The following is a 10,172-nucleotide window of genomic DNA, read 5'->3' on the forward strand; positions in this document are numbered from 1 at the left end:
GCACGTAGTGTTTTTGTTTTTTTTTTTTTTTTTTGTTTTTTTTTTGGGGGGGGGGGGAAATGGGGGGGTTGGGGGGATAACTAAAAACTCCAAATTAGGAGACTGATAGGAAGTTATTTTTTTGTGTGTTCAAATATATCTGTGCTCTTTATCTGTTTATATATTTTGCATTTACTTTCTGTATGTATGGCATATTTGTAACCCATGGGTGGGATTTTCCTTCTTCTAATCTTCTAAAACCATGCATTTTCAATCCAGGCCCTATAACTTCTAGTTATTAAAAATATTGTGGTTTTTCATGACAGTATGTCTCTGAACCAGAATGTTGGGCATATACTTTAAATTGGATAAATTTTATAAGCAGCCCATTACGACTTTTGTCAAATATTTTTTTTAAAGTTTGTGTACCTATGTAGATAATGTAGCAGATATTTGTTCTATTACGTTATGAGGTAATGGTAAATATTTGGAAACTTTTGTCGTTCTAGTAAAAAATTATCCTCTCTTAAATATATACCATTGCTGAGGATGTAAATGTACTATATTATATTTGTTAGAATAAAATATTTTTAAATGAGGTCATTGAAACACTATAAGTGAAAGACATGCCGCTTCAGGGTGAATCAATAAAAAAATTGGAAAATAGAAATGACATTGCTTTGGTTAATGTATAAACTCCTGGCAATTTCTTAGGGAAATTAATATACATTTCTTGTTAGTATGGCCTGCCTGCAAATTATAAAAATTGACAGCAGCAGTGATACAAAAACAAGTCAGAAAGAGCTCAGTAGGTGGCGCCACTTGGCAGAGGCTTGTTCTTGATTGCCCTGCACTAAAACCGTTATACAGGAACATCGTTTTGTTTACCAAACACAAACTGATCTCAGCAAGACCTTCTGTAGTAGACATTACTATTGCCTGCCATTTAATGTAGCCTCTGCCCTCTTGTAGACATGCCTCGTCAATTCCCAAAAGTAACCCTTAGTGAGGCAGAGGAAAAGAAGCAGCTACTGGTAGAGAAAGTTTATGCTACAGCGCTAAAAGAAGAAGACGACCGGGATACTTTGTCAATGTTCAGTGTGTCTGAGGACTGTCCAATAGGCCTACAGCAATCCCCAGATCAAGAGCTGCTGAAGGAGCTGGCAGAGCAACAGTCAGAGGAACCTCTGAGGTATGCCCTACCGTTTCAATAGATCTGAAGAGCAGAACGATCAAATCATGTTAGAACGTAAGAATTCAGAATTATGTTACACATTTTTTCAGGAGACAAAGTTTTAGGCTGATCCGTTCCAAGACACTGACCCTCCAGATCCCAGGGCCTTCAGATCACCCAGATTCCATTACACCGTCCGGATCCACGAGCTCCAGCTTCTCATCTGTTACAGAAAACTGTCCTGATTTCCAGAGAGTCACTATTAGTGGAGATTACTGTGCAGGAGTATGTGTGATAACTTCCAAGAAAGTTTCAGGAACTTTGTATTTTGTACATCTGCATATTTTGTACGTTACAAAATATGTAATGTCCTTCTCCCACTCAGATCACATTGGAAGATTACGAGCAGGCTGTCAGAAGTCTGTTTAAAGCGCTGATGCTTAGAGAGAAGTATTCAAAGCTAGCTTATCACAGATTCTGTAGGACTACAAGCCAGTTCCTCCGCAGTGCTGAGAACTTGATATGGGACATAGAAGACGAAGTCCTGCCTGGTATAAAGTGTCTGACATTTTAAACCGTGTTTGTGCTTCTTTACATGTCCTTAACGGAACATTGTTGTGCCCTTCAGACATGTCCCCATGTCCCGCAGTAGGTGAGGATCCCTACAGCATGGACAACATCCCTGAGAATCTCAACTTTGAACTGAAGATGAGGAATGGGATTGTGTGTGTATATGATGATGGAGAGGCACTCAAAAATGATCAGCCCACTGATCTTCCTTACCCAGATTTGGAGACCTATGCCATAGAGCTCAGTGAGCTACTGGCAATGATTGGAGACGGACCTACGTAAGTTGCAAACGTAAATAGTCATGCTGGTTGAAAAACCAGTTGTTAGACACTTGCATAGCATGTAAACAAAGTTCTAATCTAATTTTCAGCAAAACCTACTGTCACAGAAGACTTAACTTCTTAAGTTCAAAGTTCCATCTCCATGAGATACTCAACGAGACGGCTGAGCTTAAGGAGCTGAAAAGCATTCCTCACAGAGACTTTTACAACGTTAGGAAGGTAGTTATTTTATCTACAAGGTATAAAAAAACATTAGTTAAAGAAAATGATTAAAATAGCACATCCAAAGTGGTTTGTGCTGCTGCTGTGTGTTGTTAGTAAGGGTTTTTGGGTGTATGTGAGTTTTCTTTTGGTTGTTTGATTTAGTATGAGCAGAAGATAACATTTAATTGTCTTACTAATATTAATAATAGATATGATTGCTTTCAGTCAGTGACACCAAAGAACAAACAATGACTATTAGCCAGTGATCAAAACTGGCCATTCTTCCCTCAATCATACTTGTAATCCTGAAAATTTAGATTTATTTGTTGATTTTTTTCCCCATATTGCATTTAATGTATGAAACTTGTTTCTAGCAGTAAATGCACAGATAAACCAGCATGTTCTGTAATGAGCTTTGTTTCAACTTTAGTAGGAATCTAATCCATTCTGGAGTAGTGATGTTGGTTCATAAACTGGGATTATTTTGTAATTACCTCTTTTTCAGTTTGATTAAAAAATACCACATCGGTCTAAATCACATTTTCTTCATTTATTTTTCTGTAAAACAAAATGTAAACATTGTAGTCCTTGAAAATAAAACTATAATAGGCCAAAATCAAAAATAGCAACCGAAAACCAAAAGTCTAATTTAAATCTAAAGCACGCACAATAAAGTCTCTGTTTTTAATTATGTTTTATTAAATAGTTTATCACACATACAATTTTACTATGGTTTCAACATCTTTCTGAAATTGTAGTAATTATGATTTAAATTATTTAAACTGCTTTTGTTTGGTAACATTTATGTTTGTGAAAACAGAATTTAGGACTTAAAAAAAAAACTTGGAACCCTTGGATTAATTAAGGCTATAAATTGTTTAAATAGATCTAAATCAGCTTAACTGTATATTTCCTCAGCACACAGAATTGCTTCTTTTTTCCAGGTGGATACACACATTCATGCAGCTGCATGCATGCCTCAGAAACACCTGCTCACCTTCATTCAGGAAAGATACAAAACCGACAAAGACCGTGTAGTCTTGGAAAAAGATGGCCAAGAGATGACCCTTCAGCAGGTTTTCCACAGTCTCAGCATGGATGCTTACGACCTCACTGTGGATTCTCTAGACGTACACGCTGTAAGGAAATGAACAAGCATTTTCAAAGTATTCTTATTTTTACCTGCCGAACTTAGTAAAAATTACAAAGCTTATTCCCTACAAGCTCCTACTATTTCTGCTTGTAATCCAGGTAATTTCATTTTACTACCAGTTCAGTGACAAATGATCATAATGCTAACTTCATAATCTCTCTTTGTGGCTTATGAAATTTCCAGGGCAGGCAAACGTTTCACCGTTTTGACAAGTTCAATTCAAAGTATAACCCCATGGGTGCCAGTGAACTCCGTGAGATCTTCCTCAAAACAGACAACTACCTTAATGGAGAGTACTTTGCTCGGATTATAAAGGTACCTCATCCCGTAGCCATGCATTTTCAATTAGAGCTTGAGTAGAAAGAGTTTCATACACTTTTCCTTGCATCCCACAGGAGGTGGCTAGCGATTTGGAAGAGAGTAAATATCAGTACGCCGAGCCGCGCCTGTCCATCTACGGATGCTCTACTGATGAGTGGAACAGTCTAGCAAAGTGGTTCATTCAGCAAAAACTTCACTCACCAAACATGAGGTGGATGATTCAGGTTCCTAGAATATAGTGAGTACATCTCGGTTAAAACACGAAAGCCTCTGAGCTAAGATAATTTCAACAAGTATTGACAGTGTTTTTATTTTCTTTTAAGTGATATTTTCAAGGCAAAGAACCTGGTAACCAATTTTGCCAAGGTTCTGGAGAACATATTCCTTCCTCTCTTCAAGGCAACTGTGAATCCACAAACCCACAAAGAACTCCACGTTTTCCTCAAATATGTATGTCATTTGTTTATAACTTCAAAATGCATTCTGAAAAGAAGTTTAAGCTTTTTTTTATTCAGAATGTTTATGCAGAATACAAACATTTTGTAGATGGTTTTATGAAAACCTCATCTTAGTTACTGTAAATGCTGTCACTTAGACGCAGTAATGCATTTTGGTGAGTAAAGATAGTCACATATGAAGTGAATATAATTATGAGTCAAGTGTTCATTAGGTCCTCACATAGAAGAACAGCATTTTGAAGAGCTTATAAAAATCCATGGTCATTCATTTACAAGTAGGACTAGAAAGTTCATTGGACATTGATTATTTATCCACTTATCGAAACCAGTTTATTGCAGAAATGTTACGAAAAGGATCCTGTAGCACTGACTGATTTGTGTTTTTGCAGATTTCAGGCTTTGACAGCGTAGATGATGAAACCAAACACAGCAACCACATGTTCTCATATAGGAGCCCGAAGCCAGAACAATGGACCACCCGTGACAACCCTCCATACAGCTACTACATCTTTTACATGTATGGCAACATCATGGTGCTCAACAACCTGAGGAAGTAAGACTGAATGATGGTTTCTTTGCATACATACAATTAGCATTTAAAGGAAGGGCTCACATGGAGGAAATGTGAGCCCTACCTTATTATAAAGCTCATCAGTGTTTATTCTGCCATCAGTAGATTGTTCATTTTGTATAGAAACAATCATAGGTAATTAAGAAAGGATGTTTATCTTAGTAATAAATAAGTTTAGTTTGATGGATGTCATATAACCGACTTGTGTCGTCCATAGGGAGCGTGGACTGAACACCTTCCAGTTTCGCCCCCATTGTGGAGAAGCAGGATCGATCACTCATCTGGTCTCTGCTTTTCTGACTGCAGACAACATCTCACATGGGCTCAATCTGAAAAAGGTACCTTAAAATTTAGAGAACCTTAACTCTGAGCTCTCCTTTCTGTATAAGAGATTATCAAACCAAAGAGTAACCAGAGAATAGGGAGGAATTAGCTGATTTAAGTGTGGATATGGATACCAGTGTTTTTCTTTTTTTTCTTGAGCCTTCACACAACTGGAAATAAGAGCAGGGCAATTTGATGCTAAAATTGGTTTCCTTGGTGCAGCATTATTTACCATTTCAGATTAATAATGGGATCTGAAACATTTAGAGACGCACAAAAGACATACGATCAAAGCAAGAGTTCTCTCTGTGGACCACTGATTTCCAGAGTAATATTTATCTTTTTATACAGAGTCCTGTGCTGCAGTACCTGTACTACCTGGCCCAAATACCTATTGCCATGTCTCCCCTCAGCAACAATAGCCTTTTCCTGGAATACTCCAAAAACCCTCTCAGAGAGTTTCTACACAAAGGTTTGTGTGTGTCACTGTCCACAGATGATCCCATGCAGTTCCACTACACCAAGGTAAAAACATGTAGGGACACAACTTCTGCAATGCTTAAGACTCAAGGATGCAGATTTAGACTTATGTAAATAGTTGTTGCTACACAACTTAACCTGTCATAGGAACCTCTAATGGAAGAGTACGCCATAGCAGCTCAGCTGTGGAAGCTCAGCACCTGTGATGTCTGTGAGATTGCCAGGAACAGTGTGCTGCAAAGTGGGCTGAGTCACCAGGTAATTTGAGACACTTGTAAAAAGATTTCTGACTATAATCAGGCATCACCAAATTTGGTCCAAAGCTAACTAACTATATGCAACAACTTTAAGGAAAAGAAGCACTTCTTAGGAGTGAACTACCTAAAGGACGGACATGAGGGCAATGACATCCGTCGGACAAACGTTGCACAGATCCGCATGGCCTACAGATACGAGACGCTGTGCAACGAGCTCAGCTTCATAGCCGATGCAGTGAAGTCTGAAGCTATGATTTCCCATTAGAGCTGAAAGGAAACTTCAGACAAAAGAACAACTCTCTCTCTTCTCTGTTACCATTGGTTTGCTTTATTTCAAAATAACCCAATGGCTCTGATAGTTAATGTAAAGATCACTTCTTCAAGTGCAAAAAAGTAGTTACAGCTTACCAAGACCGGGACAGACTTGTGAAGTTGATTTATACTTGCTATTGTCTTTTACGTAATACCTATATGTATAAAGTATGATACTTTACAACATATTTTCTGAAAAGTGTATGCTATAAAAAATTGTAATACTGTTACTCACAGTATACACTGAATGCCAGAGATGAGACAAAATGGTTTAAAGACAAATATGGACATGTGACATTTCCTTTGTCTTCTTTAAAGTGTTTTATGAATTGTTTTGTTAGAAAAATATCTCATGAAATAAAAATGTGCAAGAGAGTTGCCTTTTTTTTGTTTAATCTACAAAGAGAATCATAACAATGAAAAGTTGCCAATCAAAATGTTTGTAAACATGTCCCTCTAGTGGCTAAACTACAGAACTTCACCGACTGACAGATTACACAAAATATTAAATAGGTACATATCCATTCTCCTTCCCAAACATAGTTTTAAAAAAAGCTTATTCTTCGCCATCGTCCACGTCTATTCTCTGATCCTGCTGAACTTCTTTAGTGGTTTCTGCAATGGTCTTCACAGATATCCACTCTTCTGTCTGGGTGTAATCTTGCTGCTGCTGCTGCTGCTTCTCGTCAGAGCGCAAATGGCAGTGCCTTCCTCTTTTCACAAAGATTGAAAAAGAGAAAATAATTAAATAATGCTGTTTTTTCTTCTTCTAATGTATTAAATGTTTTATCATTAGAATCACTCACAATTTTAAGTATGCAACTAAAGACATTATGGTAAAGAGTAGGCCACAGATGCAGGAGATGAGTACAACTTTTGCTGAAAGAAAGGAAAGAAAAAAAACTCATATTATGAGTTTTTATATACCTCCCCCCCCCCTCTGCTGGTATAAAATTTTCTTTACTGCTCAACAGCTTACATCCAGCAAAGGTTTGAGCACTGCCAACAAATCGGGCTGGCTCCACCTCATTGCTCACGGTTTCATCAGTTGATGTAAAGGAAGGAGGATGGGTGGAGGACGAGGACGTAGACAGGGTGGAGTTTACTGAGTTTGCATGCTCAGAGCTGCTCAGGGGGTTATTAGTCACTGTGTCCTTCAGTTGTATTATTGCATCTGTGGATGAACATGAAGGGCATCTGATTAGATTAGGAAAGACTTGCTCCTATGGCATTGGTCGTTATGGTTGTAATTTGCAAGTATTTACACACAGAATAATAAAAAAAATGTATTGTAAAATAGGACAAAAGTAATTGGACTGAAAAATATTTTGTGTAGTTTTGTATAAAACCATATAAATGACATTAGTCACAGCTTAGTCAAAAGTGCACTGATCAGTGATTTTCTTTAACAACTCACCTATTTCCAAACCTTTTTGCTTCTGACCCATAAAATAACACCCTCACAATAACCCACTTAGCTTTCGAGGCACCTTGAGGCTCAACATGCATTTTCCAGATATTTTCATTTAAAAGCAAATTGGAAATAAAACTTTTTGTGGGGACAAATCTATGAAAATCAATGTTCATCTTAATTATACCTAGTCAAAGGTGTAATAAACTGTAAATATCCCACTTTGCAATCTATTTTGGGAAGACATTGCATGTTTTGTGTTTTTACATCAGAAAACTTTGGGTTTCTTATGACAAGAGTGCTTAAATCAAGGCATTAATCACCTCATCACAAACTTGAGGAATAAATTAGGGCGTAAAAATACAAACCTTACCAATTATTATGGCAGTTTTCAAACTTGTAGTCGTCCTAAAATTAACTTTTATGTTGAACAACTTGGGTTGGGAACCACTGATCATACCAACGAGCATCTGCTCTGCTTTGTATTGCTGCTTAAGCCATAAGGAACATAGATGAATATGAAGAACGTCACAATTATATGATACAACATGCGCCACTTAATTTGCAAATGAGTAGAAAAATAAAGTCATACCTGATTCGTTAAAGCAGAATACATCAAACCGGTTTGTTACGGGGGCTCGCCACAGCACCAGTCCAGTTTTGTTTTGGCCACAATTAGCCAATGCGTGAATTCGAGGAATGACTGCAATTTGCTCATCAGTCCAACCATACCTGAATTACCCCAAAGTATTATGTCAGGTATTTATTTTAAATTATGCTGGGCAGTCATTGGAAAGCATTGCTGTGGTCTGACCTGCATGTTTCCAGACCTCTGCTGAGAGCTTCCTTCACCTGAGCCTTCGAGGCGATGCTGAGTCCGAGGGACTGACAAATCTTCCGGGCTTCAGAGGCATTGAAGGCATACTGAAGCTGGTTTTGATTGTTTTGGTAACTCACTTGGGTTACGCCAGCTGTGCTCTGGTTGGCTGCTGGGAAAACTGGAAGCAGCAAAAAGTCACTTCAGGTGAGAAATTCTGCTGTTGATTATAAATGTAACAAAATAAAGATCGCTCACCTTTTATGTTGCTTGTGTTTTGATCAGAGAAAACAGAAGAAAAAGCCAGAAGCGAAGAGATGCAGACCCAGATAATATTCATGACTGCTGAGAGAAGAGATGAAAACGTGCTGGCGAGAAGGCAGTCTTGCAGAGATTGTGTTCATCAGCCAACTCACTCGGTTAAATAGAGGTGAATCTGTTCTCAGGGGTGTGCTGACTCTGTCATTGCCAGAGAGTAAAGGAAAGGGAAGAAGGAAGTACAGAGTGCAGGTCAGACTAAGAGCCATCTTATGCTGCAAGAGAATGACCCAGGAGAGAAAAAGATGTAGCTAAAAACCTCAATTGAGAGGGACTTTGAAGACGTTTACTGGAAAGTAAACAAGATTTGGTCTTTAATGGTGATATTTTAACCCTGCATAACTCAGTGTTGTAATATTACAATATCTGAATTTCAAACAAACAAAACAAAATGTACAAATGTTGATTTTTATTCAGTTTTTTTTTTTTTTTTTTTTTTACTTGGCAATTTTCAAATAAGTTCACCTCACAGCGTCACAAAATATCACAACTTGGAAATCCTTAAAGAGCAAGATCTTTGTGATTCACTGTACCAGATTTTTTTCTTAAAGTACATAAAATGTCTTCAATATTTTGGGTGATTGCAATGTAATCAAATTATAATTTCTAGAACATATATAATGTCTAGAACATATATGTAATTTTCATGCAACACTTTTACAAAATGCATGTTAATTTTTATTACCAAGAAGTACCTGAAAATATATTTTCATCTACAAAGTACTTACAAACCTTTTCATTTTCATGTTTTTCTGTCTGGGTTTTCCTAGATTGAGTGTTAAAAAAATAATACAAAGGTTAATATTCAAAGAAGATTCAAAGCAGGCTTGTGAAATCATCAACTGTGAGTTTGAAATTTTCATTATTTCCAACATCTGAACTCGTACTCTTTGCTCAGGATTTCCTCCCTTGAGGCGTTACTCTATCTCAAATGCTCCTGTTATCTCTAGTATCCGCTGAGCCTTTGGCACACGACGACATCCGAAACATCTCTGCACAAGGCCTGTACACCAGGAAATGACGCAAAGCATGCTGATGGAGACTTGGAGGGTTCTTTTTGTGGTGAAATGTCAGGAAGGTGAGTGAGGATGATAAATGACGGCCTGAAGCAACAGAAGCCCGAAGAGACTTTTGATTTTTCTGACCTTATAAATTTGAACTACCACACCAAATGGTTTCTTACGAACATTGGACCACTAAAGTGAGAAGTAGACTTTCTTACATTTTGGAGAACTGGGAGCAAGAAAATTGATCCTTTTCCTGATAAATGTTTTAAATAAAAACAATTGTGTGGTAACCCTGAGATGGGACTGGCGACCAGGGTGTACCCCACCTCTTGCCCGTTGACTGCTGGAGACAGGCATCAGCACCCCTGGCGACCCCACATTGGATAAGCGTGTGTGTTAATGGATGGATGGATGGATCGAATTGTGTGGTAGTAAAATTATCAATGGCTTTTTTTTCATAGCACACCGAAGTCTGGGGATTTCAGTCAGAAACTCACATTAATGCAAAACCTCTTTTTGTGAGAAACAGTGTTGA

At 37.8% G+C, this 10,172-nt stretch overlaps 2 protein-coding genes across 2 annotated transcripts in view; one reads left to right on the forward strand and one right to left on the reverse strand.

Annotated features, from left to right (window-relative positions):
- ampd3a (adenosine monophosphate deaminase 3a) overlaps positions 1-6,459 on the forward strand; it is a 10,372-nt gene extending 3,913 nt beyond the window's left edge. The window contains exons 2-15 of the mRNA XM_015031418.1: positions 952-1,171; positions 1,264-1,438; positions 1,539-1,704; positions 1,782-2,001; positions 2,094-2,223; positions 3,153-3,347; positions 3,545-3,676; positions 3,757-3,920; positions 4,006-4,132; positions 4,530-4,693; positions 4,929-5,049; positions 5,387-5,560; positions 5,663-5,773; positions 5,867-6,459. Of these exons, the coding sequence (XP_014886904.1) occupies positions 952-1,171; positions 1,264-1,438; positions 1,539-1,704; positions 1,782-2,001; positions 2,094-2,223; positions 3,153-3,347; positions 3,545-3,676; positions 3,757-3,920; positions 4,006-4,132; positions 4,530-4,693; positions 4,929-5,049; positions 5,387-5,560; positions 5,663-5,773; positions 5,867-6,037 (2,270 nt within the window). The 3' untranslated portion in view covers positions 6,038-6,459. The remainder of the gene's footprint in view (positions 1-951; positions 1,172-1,263; positions 1,439-1,538; positions 1,705-1,781; positions 2,002-2,093; positions 2,224-3,152; positions 3,348-3,544; positions 3,677-3,756; positions 3,921-4,005; positions 4,133-4,529; positions 4,694-4,928; positions 5,050-5,386; positions 5,561-5,662; positions 5,774-5,866) is intronic.
- Position 6,460: 1 nt separating this feature from the next.
- On the reverse strand, positions 6,461-9,200 carry lyve1a (lymphatic vessel endothelial hyaluronic receptor 1a). Its single transcript, XM_015031419.1, has 6 exons — positions 8,571-9,200; positions 8,310-8,493; positions 8,088-8,227; positions 7,064-7,258; positions 6,891-6,963; positions 6,461-6,797 (listed from the first exon to the last, which is right to left on the reverse strand). Exons 1-6 carry the CDS (start codon positions 8,650-8,652, stop codon positions 6,641-6,643), a joined length of 831 nt encoding a protein of 276 aa, XP_014886905.1. The 5' UTR covers positions 8,653-9,200; the 3' UTR covers positions 6,461-6,640.
- Between the last annotated feature and the right edge of the window lie 972 nt (positions 9,201-10,172).

The sequence above is a fragment of the Poecilia latipinna genome, unplaced genomic scaffold, assembly GCF_001443285.1.
Source record: "Poecilia latipinna isolate Pla-1442-1.1 unplaced genomic scaffold, P_latipinna-1.0 Scaffold207, whole genome shotgun sequence".
NCBI classification, from domain to species: domain Eukaryota; kingdom Metazoa; phylum Chordata; class Actinopteri; order Cyprinodontiformes; family Poeciliidae; genus Poecilia; species Poecilia latipinna.

Excerpts from the sequence above, each read along its gene's own strand:
- lyve1a (XM_015031419.1), bottom strand. The coding sequence starts at position 8,652 with ATGAATATTATCTGGGTCTGCATCTCTTCGCTTCTGGCTTTTTCTTCT. Across the intron at positions 7,259-8,087 it reads ATTCTGCTTTAACGAATCAG|ATGCAATAATACAACTGAAG; the intron begins GTATGACTTTAT and ends GTTCATCCACAG. Across the intron at positions 6,964-7,063 it reads TGCTCAAACCTTTGCTGGAT|CAAAAGTTGTACTCATCTCC; the intron begins GTAAGCTGTTGA and ends CCTTTCTTTCAG.